This window comes from Miscanthus floridulus, chromosome 18 (assembly GCF_019320115.1).
Source record: "Miscanthus floridulus cultivar M001 chromosome 18, ASM1932011v1, whole genome shotgun sequence".
NCBI classification, from domain to species: domain Eukaryota; kingdom Viridiplantae; phylum Streptophyta; class Magnoliopsida; order Poales; family Poaceae; genus Miscanthus; species Miscanthus floridulus.
This window is the reverse complement of record NC_089597.1, coordinates 129,710,321-129,725,901: the sequence shown is the minus strand read 5'-3', so window position 1 is coordinate 129,725,901 and position 15,581 is coordinate 129,710,321. Positions and strand designations below refer to the sequence as shown.

Here is a 15,581-nt window from a genome sequence, read left to right as displayed (position 1 = left end):
TCTGCCGGTCCAAAACACCGATAGAGTGCATCCCCTTTTATAGTTGAAAGGGATGGCCTTACAAGTCAGAGAGAAAAGAGAGAGTGTGTATACGTGTGCTGCCTAGTCTTGTTGCTCACGCATTCGGGTGTGGGATGGCTGCCAGCGCCCACAGTATTGTTTATGCCCAGACGCACCTAGCGGGCTCTATCGTGTTTGCCTGGTACGGCAAACGACGGCGTCCACAACACTGTTTATGCTCTGACACATCTGGAAGGTTGTAGAGTGTTCATCTGTCATGGCTTGGTGGCACCGTCCAGCAGGTGTGCAGGGTATGGCAGGATACGGTCCTCGGTATTGCGGTTGACTTGAGCGCCTTACCTTATCTGCTCCGTCTGCTCCTCGGGTCCACACCGAGCGGGCGTCCCCGGTCGGTCGTTCCCAGTCGGCCCCGACTGTGTCGGTCGGAAAAGAGAGACCAGCAGAGGTCCGACGTATCCTCGGTCGGAGAAAGGGGGTCGAGCGAGGCGGAGCCCACGACCCAGAGGTCGGGCGAGGCGGAGCCCGCGACCTAGAGGTCGGGGCTTCGACCAGATCTCCTGGCCGGAGGATCCGATCGAGGACCGGATCGTGGTCTTGGTCTGTCATTGTGTATCTGGGCCGGCCCAGGCGTGTGCTGTCGTTGCGCCGCCTGCTGGGCCGAGTTTCGTAGGGAAGCGGGTCCATCGGGGACTCTGGGTTTATGAACCCGACAAGTAGACACCTCTCCAAACCTGAGGGGGCGATGTAGACTTTTTCCTTTTATTTTTGTCAATCTTTTGTGTTGCAAGCCTGAGCTGGACATGATCGAGACGCCAATCGCTCAGCAGCTGAGCCATCAGACTGCCAATAGGTTGAACTGAATTCGAGCAGTATTCGTATCCAAATGCTCACTTAAGTTCCATGCTGAAACTTCAGAAGGTGCAGGCTCTTGGTTCTGCTCCGGTGCCTGGATGATAGGATTAAGGAGCAGCACAAGGCAGCCAAGAGAGAAATGACATGGCTGCTAAACTGACAGAGCTGTTAGTTGGCTTGCCCTGCCTTTTATATTGCACACCAAAACCCAGGAGACTGGATCTGGATCCTTGTCATCGTCAGCACATTTATTCATATTTGCCGTCTCTTGGATAATTTTACCATCCAATCCAAGACCAAAAAGGACATGATAAAGATACAGCTATATTTATATGGGTACAAGCCGATCAGGAAGTACACACAAGAGATGTTGAAAATGCCTCCTCAGCCAGCCGCCGTCGCCGCCCGTAGCATCCACGGTGGTGGCGGCGGCGGCGGCTCTGCCATGGTCAGCCGTCAGCGGGCTCCTCAGTTGTGGCGCCAAGGCCGACGAAACCTTTGGGCCAGGATGAAACTCTTTTTTTTCCCTTTTTGATTGAGGAAACTCATGGGCCTTGGATCGCTATCCTTTTTTTTCAGGTGGGCTCCGTTACTGTGGGCCGGTTGATACGGGCCATCGGTCTCAACTCGCAACTCGCAACTGGCCCGGCGACGCTCGAGCAGAGGGACCAGAAGACAAGGTCATTCTCGGTAACAGTTGGGTTGGCCGTTTCATTCCACCGAGTAAACTTTCTGCCACCTCCCTTAATTCCCAATTCATTAAGAGCCGATTTGAAGGTGTTCAAACGTCTCGGTTTAGTATGTCCTTACTCTTATCCGGTGGTCTGTATATGGCATTGAAAATCTCCCGAAAATGGTCCAGCTAGGGAACGAGTAAATCACTTTGATTTTAGTCATATATTATATCTAGATGTATATCAAAGGATGTAAAAAAAAAATCTAAGTGACTTATAATTTGGAACGGAGTACTCGTATATGAGATTGAAAAAAAAAACAAATGCTGTGTATAATCTGAACTTCCCATTAATTATATATATTTTTTATTAGAGAGAGTGTAGACGTGCAGTGATCTCTAGCGCAGTCGATAATTCCCTGTCTCTATTAATAACCAAATAACACTTGTCATCTTCAGCACATCATTTGCCCATACTTGTAATATGGAACTACCGTTTGTTTTGTTTGGTCATTTACCGTCAGAAACAAGAACGTACATGAACATCCACGTTCATTCGCATAGAATTGCCAATATTTACAAGCGTAGCAAGTACACAAGAGATGCTAAAAATGCCTCTTCGTGCAGCTATCATGGCAAGATGTACGCGAAGAGAGCGAGGCGTCGTCCCCTAGTCTACTCCCTCGGCCCGCATCATCCTCAGCGCCAGCTCTGGCGCGAGATGCCGACGAAGCCTCCGGTCCATAGAGTCCACGATCCAACTTGGCCCTGGGAACGGACCAGACCACCGAGAGCGCTCCGGCAACTCCGCCGCCGGCGCAGCTACGTGTCGTGGCGGTGGTGCTATGCTACTACTGCCACTACCAGCACTGGTCCGTCTCCCACCTCCGCTGCCGGAACCCCGCCGGCGCCGCCCTGCTCCGGACCGGCGCGGCGACGGCCACGGCGCGGTCGTAGCGCGCGCGCTCGTCGGGGTCCGCGAGCGTGGCGTACGCAGCGTGCAGGCGGATGAACCCCTCGTCGCCGCGGACGCCGGCGTCCGGGTGCACCTCCCTCGCCAGGCGCCGGTACGCCGCCTTGATCTCGCACCTGCTCGCGCCGGCCCCGACCCCGAGCACCTCGTAGTGCGTCCTCGCCGTCGCCGGAGCCGGCGTCGCCACCAAGGACGCGCGGGCCACGCACCGGCTGCCGCGCTGCGCGCCGCACCCGGCGCCGCAGGTCGGAAGAACCGCCGTCGATGCAAACGAAGCCATTGTTTCCACAATTCACAGTGCTCCTGCCTCCCGTGTGTGGCGTTCTTGGTTTCTTGGAGTGTTTCTTCGTCGTCGTCGAGGAGGAAGTAAGAAAGATAGGGAGAGAATACTACGGTGCCGGACTCCGAGGTGCGCCGTGGGATTTATAGGGCGGTGGCGGCGAGGAGCTTGTGGTGGCACTTGCGCGTCCACCTCTCGATCTTATCCGCGGGAGGATGGAGATGGAGATGAGATTCTCTCACTCTGCTGACTCATCCACCAGTGTGCGTCTGCCTGTGCCAGTGTGCCTGCCCGCCTGCGTTGGCAGCTGTTGCTTTCGCCATTGGACCCGGCAGCAGCCATCATTGTGGCTTGCCAACTCCCTCCTCGGTCCCTCCAGGAACAGGATAAAAGGATGCAACAATGGTAAACTGTCCCTATTGTTGTGGTTATCTTCTTCTCCTTTTTTTTTTTTTTTTTGTGTGTGTGCTAAACTTAGGCTTTGTTTAGATTGCAAATTTTTGCAATCTAGACATTGTAGCACGTTTCGTTTGTATTTGACAAACTTTGTCTGATCATGGACTAACTAGGCTCAAAAGATTCGTCTCGTGATTTACAATCAAATTGTGCAATTAGTTATTTTTTTTACCTACATTTAATGCTCCATGCATATGTCCAAAAATTGATGTGATGGAGAGAGAGTGAAAAAACTTAGAACTTTGATGGGATCTCAACAAGGCCTTGTTGTTTAGGTTATCTGAATCGGAGCTCATCGTCTAGTAGGAAATTAGGAGTACTGACTGCCTAACCTGCTGATTTTGCGGCCGTTAATTTTATCAGCTTCCTAGTGATTCATTTTTTTTTATTTCTGTCAGGCCATAAATTTAGGATTTTTTTTTTGCTTCTCCTAATTTGTTTTGGTGGTAATGTTGCTGGCATTAATCCACCCTGCTGCTGTGTCTGTGTCCATTAGCTTTTCAGTTTTCACATGTTAGGAAAGGCGCGGTTTTCAGAACATTTCAGTTCAGGCCACAGGCCTAAAATGTGTTGAACCCACAAGACTTCTCACAGATAGCATATGATATCTTTCCATCTCCGCATCATTAGTTATGTGTACAGGGGCTTGTTTAGTTTCTCCCTCAAAAGTTTACACCCTATCTCATTAAATGTTTGGACACATGCATGAAGTATTAAATATGGATTAAAAAAATAACTAATTACCCAGATTACGACTACTTTGAGAGATGAATCTTTTTAAGCCTAATTAGGCCATGATTTGACAATGTTGTGCTACAGTAATACATGTGTTAATGACGGATTAATTATGCTTAATAAATTCGTCTCGCGGTTTACTGATGAATTCTGTAATTTATTTTTTTATTAGTCCAAATACCCCATGTAACGTGACACCCAATATATGACATCCTTAGACTTTACGTCGTGAAACTAAACCGGACCTAAATGGAATGGAAGAAATGAAAGTTGCAGAGCCAGGTTCCCTGCTCAGCTTACGTCTCCATGTTATCCACTGGAAATGCAAAGCAGTGGGCGAATTAATGTGCCGACCACCCGCTCGGACGGCCGCGACGGCGACGGCGACGGCGAAAGCGTGGTGGGAAGCGTGTGCGGTGCACCGCGCGCGGCGCGGGTCCCTCCGTTCCGCGGCGGAACAGCTGTGCGGTGGAGGGAGCAGCGCTGGACTTGGACGTCGCCGGAAAATCAATAGTGCTAACTAGATTTTAGACACGAAGATATTATTTGTCGTATAATATAATAATCGCCATGTTCACTTGACTTATAAGCAGCCAACGAATAATATTTTTCTCTTACAACAAATCAACCAACAATACTTTCAGTCATGGCTTATCATCCAAGCGAATAGAACAAATATATCTGTGATGAACTTTTTCCTTGATGAAAAGAGGATATAAAGTGAAGCCCACCGCTGCCACTTGTGGGGCTATGGCCAATAGTATCTGAGCAAGCAATGACCAGTAGATATGAACTAGTAGGGCTCACCCCGTCCACTTGTGGTATGGGTATGGGAGTTGGCAATACTCCCTTCGATCCAACAAAACATGCAACTACGGGTTGCGTGTCAGCAAAAATAGTTTACGTTTAAATTTTCAGTGAATACTATCCATATTTATGACTCTAAATTAATTTATTAACAAAAATACATTTCGTGATTAATTTAATGATATTTATTTAATATCATAAACATTGATATTTTTATCTATAATTAATCAAACTTGAGATACTACACTAACACTGTGCTAGAATTGCATGTTTTATGGACGGAGGGAGTACAAGTATCTGAGCAAGCAATGACCAATGGATAGTATATTTGATATGGCCAATGGATATTTGATAGGCAAGATTTGTAGCTTCAGAAATCGCTCTAGTAATGTTTAAAAAAAAAGAGAAATCGCTTTAGTATCTCAGCTCGCCGTCTCAAATTTTCGTCATATAGCATCTCAGTTAGCAGCTATACAGTTACTAGATAGTATCATACCCCCGCTATTTAAAAAAAAACATATCACCCGACTGTTGTCCTCTAGCTCCATCCAATGGCAGTGCTCGTGCCTGTCTCTGTTTTCAGTTATCGTTGACAATCCAGGGTATCTTCCTAACAAAGCACTGACAATCCAAGGTATCTTCCCAACAAAGCTGAACAGAAAAATTAATCTTACAGAGTTCAAATCATTTGGTCGTCATATTCAGAGGGAAGGATTCAAACAAATCGATATTTTTCCAAAGGTGGGACGATCGGAACACTTTATCTCGCTCTATATATTTCCACTCAAATCACAGACTATAACACAAGATTATATATGTACATAATAAGCTAGGATAATATATGGACATATTATCACGCATATACAAAATGTACGAAGAACCGCTTGACGCAGCAAAAGAATACCTACTACTAACATTCTAGAAAAACGTTGGGGAGGACGGGCGCGAGAACGAAGTCAGTCTATCCAAGCCATCAATAACATCAAGGTCCCTGGCCGTGTCACGGTCCACGGCGGTGGTCCTGCCGAACTCCCTCGCCGGCGAGCTTCCCTGGCTCCGGCACGAGTCCCAGCTCCGGTGAGCCTTGTTCCGCCGGCCAGGCGGAGGCTCGCAGCTCTGGCTCCTGCCGTAGGACGTCCTCTTGAAGCTCAGGTGGTCTAGCGCCGCGCGCTCGCAGTCCGGCAGTGGGCTCGAGGCCACGCAGCTGTTCACCGGCGACGTGTTGTGCCTCGTCTCTGTATCTGGTTGGAGGTCAGGTGCCACCTTGCATGACCGGGACGAGGCATCGTGCCTCGATGATTTGCTGGTCCCGTAGCCTCTGTTCTTCACCTGGGTCACCAGGTGGTGAAGGAGCACCACCAGCTCCAGCATGTAGTGCTCGGTTTTCGCCTTGTCGGCATGGTGAAGCGTCTGGATGCGGATGACGCTGTGGGAGCCTGATTTCTTGCTCATGTCACTCCTGTAAGGTGGATGCATGTTAGGTGGTGGTGCAAGCAAAATATGTTATGCTACATTGTCAATGGGAAGCTCAATGGGAATCATGATTTCTCAATTTGGTACTCACCCAAGATTTGCCCATTCGCCGACCCATCCAAAACCTTGGTGCGCCCTGGTCAATGAATCAGAAGAAAAAAGAATTGTTAGCACATAGTACTATAGTCAAGTCAGATTGTCAGAGTATTATAACTAAAACAAGCTCAGCCCACCTTATTGTATTTTCTGCTACCGGCAGAAGCCAGCGAAGAGTTTTCTGCATTTCGGCTTTTATTTGAGCTACTGTACGCTGCAGCAATGGAACACCAGTTATTAGCGTGCAAAAATGGATGCACCAAAATTAGCAGTCAAATCAGGTCCTTGTATACCGCTTGAAAATTAAAAAACAGGTCCTTTGAATGCGTGTGGAAATTGACATAAAATAAAACAGAACTTTAAATTCGCCCCACCATCAGTCAGTTTTACAGACCTACTACAGATCACATGCACATGGAAGATACATACTAAGGAAATGAAACATTTGAGCACTGCAAGGTTGTACAAGAAGACAAACCTCTTCTTCGGTGTTGAATGTTTGCAATCGTGATCGCAGAGCTGACTTTACTGTTATTGGCAGACCATGGTACAAATTGTCCCTTGCACTATGAGGAAGAGAGAACGGCCGAGAAACCTGCATAGGTAAACATGGTACTTTGAGAATGTCATCCCCACTAATCAATGAGGCATCATCAGTACCAGCCTTAAGTTTGGAAACGTAGACTCTGGTGATACAGGGTATGCACAATGCTTTCTTAACTAGTGCTCTGCTGCTAAGAGAGAGAGATAAGCACAGATACTATTACAGTACACAACTGTACACGGTATGGAAAGGAAAATGGATAGATCATGGTTTGACAAATTGACAGAACATATTCTGGATGAACATATGGAAATTGCTACCATGCCAATATAATGAAAGTGGGACATCATGCAGACATAAATAGACATGGGATAGGCTATCAGAACAACTTACTATATTTTCAATTTGATTGATAATGTTAGCATAATGTAGTGCCAGACCACAGGAACCTAGCCTTTTGTTCTGAGTTTGTTCGGAAGCGCAGAATTCAGTTCCTGAGGTGTTAGGAAATTATTAGATACATTAAAAAAAAAAAAAAAAAAGAAAACAACAAGCTAGTAGTACTACTTACCAGCTTCATTAAATGAATCTCGGATTTGTTTATGTAAATATATTACGATGTCCACAAGTTTCTCCACAATCTGCAGTTAGGAGAATAGATAAAATGTCAGCATTCTTCAAAAGATGTTCGAGGGTAAGGAACAACATGTGTAGCGTGTCCGCCAAAAAATGTCTTGTTAGCATGTCAGTATTAACAAAGAGTGATGGACATAAAGTTACAGTACAAACTATAAAACAACTAAGTGAGTATGGTTGAAAATTTACATCTTCCAAGGTGCTAGACCACAAGGATTTCTTCTTCAGAATTTTCACAAGCTTCCTCTGGCGCTTTAATTCACTATGCAATATCATTATACTCTCTGCAACAAAAAGTAAAAATAAAATGTAATTATATCCCCCAAGTTTTATCTGTACATGCCTACATGCATGTGTAATGTAAAATGCTATAGCAACAAAAAGGGCTATAGGAAATAACAGCTGGTACTGTGAAAGAATGCTTATATCTATGTACACATTTTAAGAATCTCTTCAAAAGAACATGGTTAGGAGTCTCATACATTAAGGTAGTTCATTTTCTAAAAAGTGTGGATTCCCGGGTTACCATGTCAATCCTATCTGTCAGCTTGGCAAGCTTTTTTCTTGAACAAAGTGGCAGGAGCTCTGCCTTCCAATCTTGTCATGCTTGTTAACCAGTCAATTTATAAGCTTGTTAACTAGTCAATTTATAAGTTTTTTAGATAATGGAACAAAGTTCCAGCCTCTACCATCCAGGGATGGTACACAGCTGATAGTCAATTTATAAGTGGCTATCACAAGTTGGTTCATTTGGAATAAAGATGGGGATGGAATCGCAGAGAACATACATTGTTTTATTTATCAAAGAGAAACCCAGGGAAAAAAAGTTTGCACTACAACCAACATAAGATCCATTTCCCTTGAAGAAACTCGGCCCAGGGGGAGAGACATTCTCAAGACGTTGCACTTAACATTAAGAAAAGATCCAGAAAGCCGGCTACTGCCCGCAGGCTATCGCTTTAGCAACTGTGTCACAACCATGGGGAATACACAGTTATGGACCTTTTTTCCTGTGAGAACTCAGGGTTTGGGCCCTGGTTGACAGCCTTACACCTGGAAGTCTTAACAGCATGCTACGAGCACGTTCTCAAGCTTCATTTCCTTTGTCTAATGCCAAATGTAATAGCTAGCCCAATAACTTACTAATATTATGATATGTTCCCCCCAAGTCTTTGCTCACAAAGTGTAAGCATATCACTATTTCCAGACAAGCTAGCTAATGAGAAAAAAGCCTAAAGCATGCAGTCTAACATCTATCGGTACTGCTCCAAAATGGCATCAGTCTTACTGTACCTCGTCTAGCTGCTGGCACAGACTCCTCTTCACGAAACTTCCTTTTAAAATCCTGCTCAAACCTGTCCAGAGCATGCAATTCATGGTAGAGCTCCTGCCATTACATAGTTAATAAGCATCAGTTTCGGAGTTGGTGTGATATTGAAAAAAATAGCTTGATACTACCACCAATCTTGAAAATGTAGCTTATAAGTTGCTATTGAGTATATGATGCTCTGATTTTAGTTTTAGAAACCAGCGGACACTCCATAAATTAAACAGCAGAAATGTAAAAGAACAGTGTTACCTTTTGACAAAAAAATAAGTATTTTAAAGTTCAAGACCTATAAGTACACAAATCAGGACACTAAAGCAAACATAAAAGAATTCTTTACAGCATACGTACAGAAGTGTTTTGTGCCAAATTAATCAATTTCTGGACAGTAGCTTCCATGCTTTCCTTTGAATGATCGTGAGGTGTATTATCTGTCACTAACCTGCATATCATAGTAATTCAGAGAACGTCAAGTGCTAATATGATTGTAGATAACGACAACTCAGATGAAAAGCATACTTTTCAGAGGCATACTTGTCGAAATATCGCCCCAAGTTATGCCATATAGGGTCTTTGCAGAGGTCGCCAAATCGTATTACTTCTCTTGAAAAGATGGCAAGTTCTTCCCTGTACGATTCCATTTTTCAAGTCCAAGTCAGCCACAGTTTTGACTAAAGCAACTGAGAGTATTCAGAGCAAGTTCAAATCATACAATCATACCTTTTATCAACGGCAGCAATATGCAACAGCTCAATGGTATTTGAGGACACCAATATTCGCACTCCATCTGAATGCAGAATCTCTTTCTTGAGCTCTTCTATACTCTCATCAGAGCATGACCTCCACAAACTAGAAGCTTTAGCTATTGTATTTGCGACCTCAAATGCTAAAATACAGGCTTTATTCCCCCGGTTGGTTCCCCCAGAGAGAAAGCCGCTGCCAGGATTCAAATTTGTCATGCTACTCCCGAGCGCATCTAACACTTCAACAGCCTTTTCCAGACCAGCAATGCTAGCCCTTCCCAAAAATGTACCTGTGTCTGATACCTGGCAGAACTTAGTATGTCAGAGTTCATGTGAAAAGACCTACTGCTATGCTCTCATGTAATAATGTCTTAGTTTTATTCCACCAGCTACAAATAGAAAGCTAACTAGCTGTTGCACAAAACAAAGTCAAGAAAAGGAGGTTGAATATATTATCACTTTAGGAAACATAACATTTGTGCGAGCTCATGAGATATAAAGCAAGATTTATAGTATATTCTAAGAATGCTATTCTGGTCTGCAATGTTAAAAGTTATGAAACAGCACTACTAAAAAATAATGAAGTTCATGCAACTAGATAGAAACATGAAACATTGACTGAGCTTGATCAAAATATATAAGGAGATGTCAGTCCTTCAAAGTTGTTCGATTGCTTCACTGAATTTACTGTGCGATAGAAGATTATCCTTAGCTTGATTTGATGATAACAGACCAGACCAGAGTAAGATGGTGAATTCCCTTAACCAGATGAGAACAAGTAAGACGAGGAAGAAACGGTAGCAGACAGCGGAAATGTGTCCACGGACAACCAAAAATGGTGAATTCCCTTTAATCAGATGCTTTAATATCTTGTAGCCTCATTTTTTATATCTCCAGCCATGAATATCCCATTCATGCTCAATCGCCTAGCCACTGCTTATCCAAATCTTTGTCTACACATGTTGACAGCAATATGCAGTAAGACTGGTGTTTGTCCATTGTGTCACAGTTTGTAGTTTGACAATCTCCTTGCACATTCAGAGGAGAGCACCCTCCTAGCTGCGAATAAAAAACTGGAAACTTCATGCCTGTGGAAGAGTAAGATGGTATGATTTGTCGACTCCAAAAGTAGAACGGTCAGACACAATTTCGCGTTGTGGGTCGCAGGTTTGACCATTCCAGAGGGTGGACTTTTGCTGACAGCAACCTGAATGTAGATTAAGCCCTTCACTTATCCCAGTGAAAAGAAGAGAATCGGTCCTCCTGGGAGAGAGCTTAGAATATATGCCAAAAGAAGGGCCGCCAAGCTTGACTTCACATTGTATGCCGACATGACATGCAGATTCTCCTTCCCCTTACCCGGTAATCGAGCACATGCAGATTTTGCAACAAATACTGAAACGCCTCCAACCGGTTCCCGAATTCTGATCGAACGGACTATTTTGATAAAGGTGATGATTAGTGTGAAGGGCTTCATAAAGACTTCGCGGCGGCACTAACTGTATGAATGAAGCGAAACAGCTTCAGCTTCGCGGCGGCGACGGCGAGCTGTCGCGTGTCCTCCGTTCACGGCGGCGGCCGAAACGCGGCAGGGTCGCTGAGCAGACATGGCTGGAAACTGGGAGCCTCGCTAGCCAATCGAATCAGGATAGCAGTCGGCAGCTGTGTCTCCAAGGTGACCAGAATTTGCAGCAGAGCAGCAGCACCGCACCTCCATGCATGCACCAAATAAGGCAGCGATAGCCGCGATACATACGCAGCAGCATGCGTGAAGCGAGGCGGGGAGGAGGAAGGAAGGAGCGGGCAGCGGAGAGAGAGAAAGAGAGTGGGGCGGTATCAGCCAGCGAGGGAAGGGAGGGAAGGTAGGTACCTTGTGGGAGTGGGGCGGCTTGGGCGGCGGGATGGCGAGCTCGCCGGAGTCGAAGTCCCCGGGCCCGTACCTCCCGCGGCGCGCGTCGTAGGCGGCCGCCAGCTGGCCCGGCGCCGGCGGCGCGTCCTCCGGGAACCGCCTCGAGCACACGCACCCCATGGCCGGCTTGGCTTCTCACCGGACACGCGCTCTGCTCGAGCCTGGAGGCTATTACCTATTACTTAGCTTGCTGCTCTTGTTCCTCGGAGTCGGGCGGCTCGTCGCTCCTCCACCCAGCAGCGGAGTTGGTGGTGCCCGGGGGTCGCGGGTTTGAATGAACTTTGAAGTCGCGGGAGGAGTGGAATGGAACGGACAACGGAGGCGGAGGCGGAGGCGGAGGCGGAGGCGGGGGCGAGGGGGCGGTGCGTGGTGGTGGCGGGGGGATTGACGAGCGAGCGCCCGAGCCGAGACGACGGCAGGGGGTTGGTTTTGGTGTCGGGGGGACTTGGAGGGATGGGTCGCTTTTTGTTCCGTGGCCTGGGCGCCTGGCGTGGCGTGTGGTGTGTCCCGCCCCCGTCCGTCCCGTCTCCTCTCCCTTGTCCATGTCCCATCCATGGGTTGTCGTCGCCATGGGCAACCTTTGACTCGTTCCGTCCGTCTTCTCTTCCGTCTCACGCCCGGCTGTGTTTTTTTCCTCCTCCTAAACAACTTTAGTTCACGTCATGTCGCATATTTGACACACGGAGTATTAAATATAGACTAATTACGAAAGTAAATACATAAATTCAGACTAATTTATGAGATAAATTTTTTTAAGCCTAACTAGTTCATGATTTGATAATATGTGCTACAGTAATCATATGGTAATTGCTCTATTCGTTTGGAGGAATTTTGGAAGAATCTGAATAAATATGAAAGAATTTATGAGAGAAAAACGCTATTGCATACGGAAAAGAAGCCGATCTGGATTTAAGGTCACGCGAATTAGCCGTCGTCGTCCGTACACCTCCTCTCCATCCGTCGCTCTCCACCCTGCGCTGCACGTCTGCACCCGCACGCACTTCCCCTTGCCCTTTTACACACTTCCATTTCACCTCAGGGTACTTTCTCTACATGGGATCCGCTGCGTTCACTTTTACCACGGCAGAGGACGTGTACAGTAGTAAACTTTTTTTATTAAACAAAAATACTTAGGACATGTTTGGTCGGTGAACAAAATCTGTCACGCCAAAGGTTCGTTGTGCCACGGTTTTTTCGGCAACAGACCTATACTATGCTACACTTTCTTAGCACACTGTTCCACATGTCATAGGCTTGTTTTTATACCAAACCTTGCCACAAGTATAGTTTTGATTTTGATCACCATACTTTCTTTAGCAGCCATAGTTTATCGAAAGTTAAGTGTGGCAAAGTTTGGTCATCAACCAAGCAGGGCCTTAGTAGCCCTTTTACACCACCATTTCACCTCAAGATCCGTTGCCTTCACTTTTACCATGCCAGCACCAAGATGTGTGTTAAAGTTTCTCTTCTTAAAAAAAATAGCTGTGTATTTAGAGTTTAAAAAATCTCTTCCATCTTGATTGGTACGAGTAGGAAGGATCAGCTCTCTCTTTTTTTTACTGTTAGTGTAGCTTAGCATTCGTGATGGTAGACTGGAGTACTGGACCGGCACCGAGTCTCCATATAAAAATGCACATACTACTACTCCGTACGTGGTCGCGGCATGGCCGGTACCGCTGTCCGCTGGAGTTGGATTTCGGCTCCTGAAACTCATTAAAAAAAACCGTAAACTTTGACCTCCTGCGGTAGTTGGTGTGTCCAGGGTTTTTTTTTCATTCGGTTTTGCTCGATGAGAACACGTGCGTACATGGCGTTTGGTTGACCCATTTGGTCATTTGCAGTGGGATCCTTTTGATAAAGGAAGTAAATTTGGTTTCATTTCTTCAAAAAAAAAAGTTAATTTAGTTTTATCTCGTGTGACAAAAGAAGATCCTAGTTAATCAACATGTCTTCTACTCCCTCCGTTCCAAGTTATAAGTCGTTTTATTTATTTTTCCATCCATTCTGTTACGTATCTAGACATATTATTATATCTAGATGTATAGTAAAATGAATGTATCAAAAATATCAAAACGACTTATAATTTAGAATAGAGGGAGTAGCACTGATAACTTACAGGGCATGAGTATTGAAAATTTAATGAATAAATTTTATATATGTACCTCTAATCGAATTTAGTTATTTTACTCTCTCGGTGTGCTTTTTTCTAAAGCGGTACCCGTTTCGATACGAACTATATAATTTCTATAAGGTTATGGTAAATTTGTGAAATAATTTATATGTGTTCCGTTGTTGAAATGTACTTTTGTGGGTTTTTAATTCAGTCGAAAACCTTGCTTACCATCCGTCGTAGCAGCTTTAGCTATATCAATTCTTGTGGGTATCCTATCCTTTTGACATCATGAATTAATATTTTAACTCTAGGAATATTGTGTTCTTGCCCCTACTTTGATGTCCAATCATGATTTTATCCTCGTTTTTGTCATCGTTGTGATTTTCCCCTTGCTTTGTAACTACTAAGGCTCAGTTTACCCTTACTTTTAACTCTATTAGTTATATCTGGAATAAAAAAAATTAAAACAACAACAAAACTCTTAACAATAAGATCAAAGGACAACAATATCCCTTATCCAATCGTACCCTCTCCAATCCTCCATCCTCTACCGTATCCTCTCTATCTCTCTCGTTCCCCATCCCCAAGACCCCAACAGGAGGAGCACCGGAAGCAGCAGCAGGCCAGCGCTCGGCTCGGCCGCTGCCATATCCATCCGCAAGGCGTTGGGCGCAGTCAAAGACCAGGCGACCATTGGCATCGCGCGGGTGATGGGCGTCGTGGCGCGCGAACCTCGACGTGGCCATCATGCGCGCCACCTCCCACGACGATGCGACCCTGGACGACCGCCACGCGAGGGAGGTGCTCCGCCTCGCGTCCGCAACGGGCGCGGCGCCCGCCTGCGTCGCCTCCATCGCCCGACGCCTCTTCAGGACCCGCGACTACGTCATCGCCGCCAAGTGCCTCATGCTCCTGCACCGCCTCGCCGCCGCCGACGGAGAGGGCCGCACGCGGTTCCTCCACGAGCTGCTCCGCCCCACCCTCACCGGCCGCCACGCGGGGGAGCCTGTGCTCGCGCTGCTCCTTGACTTCTGCGACGAGGCGCACACGGTGTCGTGGGACCACTCCGCCTTCGTTCGCACCTACACCACCTACCTCCTCGACCGCGTCCACTTCCTCGTCCTGCTCCTCCCCGCGCCGCGCTTCGCCGACGACCGCATCAGGGGACCACCACACACGGCGGCGGCGGCGACGGCGGCCGGCATGGACACGGAGGCGCTCCTAGGCCGCGCACACCACCTGCGGCACCTACTGGACCGCCTCCTCGCGTGCCACCCCGCGGGCTCCGCCGGGGCCAGCCGTGTAGTGCGCGCCGCGCTCCACCCGCTGCTTAGGGACAGCTTCAGAGTCTACGAGGACGTCGCGCTCGTTCTCGCGCTCCACCTCGACCGCTTTTTCGACATGGACTACCCCGAGTGTGCCAAGGCCTTTGAGACCTACGTCGGCACCACCAAGCAAATCGACGCGCTCCGCGCCTTCTACGCCTGGTGCGACGATGTCGACGTCGCGCGCTCGTCCGACATCCCCGACGTCAGGGGCGTCGACGACAAGCTCCTTGAGACCATGGAGCAGTTCCTGAGGCAGCGCGGCCGGGCGGGACGTGCCTCGCCGCCACGATCGGCGCGCGAGTCTGCTGTTGGTAAAACATGGGTAAAATTAAAATGTATTGAGATAAGCAGGGGCAATTTCGCATGGGTAAACTTATCCTTACTGAGCCCATTTGACACCATTACCTGCTGTTCATAGAATAGGGGTAAACTTAAGCTTCGTTTAAAAAAAACAGGGGTAAAATTACAACGATGACAAAAGCAGAGGTAAAATCACAACTGAACGTCAAAGTAAAGGCAAGAACGCAATAGCTCCTTTAACTTTCCAAGTTTTGATATTATTATTAGTTGCTGCAATTAACTTAGCTTAGGTTGTGTGTTCGTAAAATAAAAGAT

General features: G+C 46.8%; 2 protein-coding genes and 1 pseudogene across 3 annotated transcripts; 1 reads left to right on the top strand and 2 right to left on the bottom strand.

Moving 5' to 3' along the window:
• Nucleotides 1–2,081: 2,081 nt before the first annotated feature.
• Nucleotides 2,082–3,070, bottom strand: LOC136522009 (uncharacterized). The gene has a single exon (XM_066515790.1). The coding sequence runs from the start codon at nucleotides 2,797–2,799 to the stop codon at nucleotides 2,407–2,409; it is 393 nt and encodes a 130-aa protein (XP_066371887.1). The 5' UTR covers nucleotides 2,800–3,070; the 3' UTR covers nucleotides 2,082–2,406.
• A 2,227-nt stretch (nucleotides 3,071–5,297) lies between these two features.
• LOC136520678 (protein PSK SIMULATOR 2-like) lies at nucleotides 5,298–11,964 on the bottom strand. Of its 2 annotated transcripts, none has more exons than XM_066514293.1 (12): nucleotides 11,487–11,964; nucleotides 9,594–9,919; nucleotides 9,393–9,500; nucleotides 9,225–9,315; nucleotides 8,840–8,933; nucleotides 7,736–7,830; nucleotides 7,482–7,551; nucleotides 7,304–7,404; nucleotides 6,845–6,961; nucleotides 6,504–6,580; nucleotides 6,362–6,406; nucleotides 5,298–6,256 (listed from the first exon to the last, which is right to left on the bottom strand). In XM_066514293.1, the coding sequence occupies exons 1-12, from the start codon at nucleotides 11,643–11,645 to the stop codon at nucleotides 5,716–5,718; spliced, it is 1,824 nt and encodes a 607-aa protein (XP_066370390.1). In that variant the 5' UTR covers nucleotides 11,646–11,964; the 3' UTR covers nucleotides 5,298–5,715. The 2 variants fall into 2 exon arrangements, with proteins under 2 accessions (XP_066370390.1, XP_066370391.1); XM_066514294.1 differs by having other exon boundaries at nucleotides 5,299–6,256; nucleotides 9,408–9,500.
• On the top strand, nucleotides 11,829–15,384 carry LOC136524664 (probable clathrin assembly protein At4g32285; annotated as a pseudogene).
• The last annotated feature ends 197 nt before the right edge of the window (nucleotides 15,385–15,581 follow it).

Coding starts and splice junctions, on each gene's coding strand:
- LOC136520678 (XM_066514293.1), bottom strand. CDS start 11,645: ATGGGGTGCGTGTGCTCGAGGCGGTTCCCGGAGGACGCGCCGCCGGCG. Junction 8,934..9,224: donor ATTTGGCACAAAACACTTCT/GTACGTATGCTG, acceptor ATGTAATGGCAG/GAGCTCTACCATGAATTGCA. Junction 7,552..7,735: donor GGTCTAGCACCTTGGAAGAT/GTAAATTTTCAA, acceptor TCCTAACTGCAG/ATTGTGGAGAAACTTGTGGA.
- LOC136522009 (XM_066515790.1), bottom strand. CDS start 2,799: ATGGCTTCGTTTGCATCGACGGCGGTTCTTCCGACCTGCGGCGCCGGG.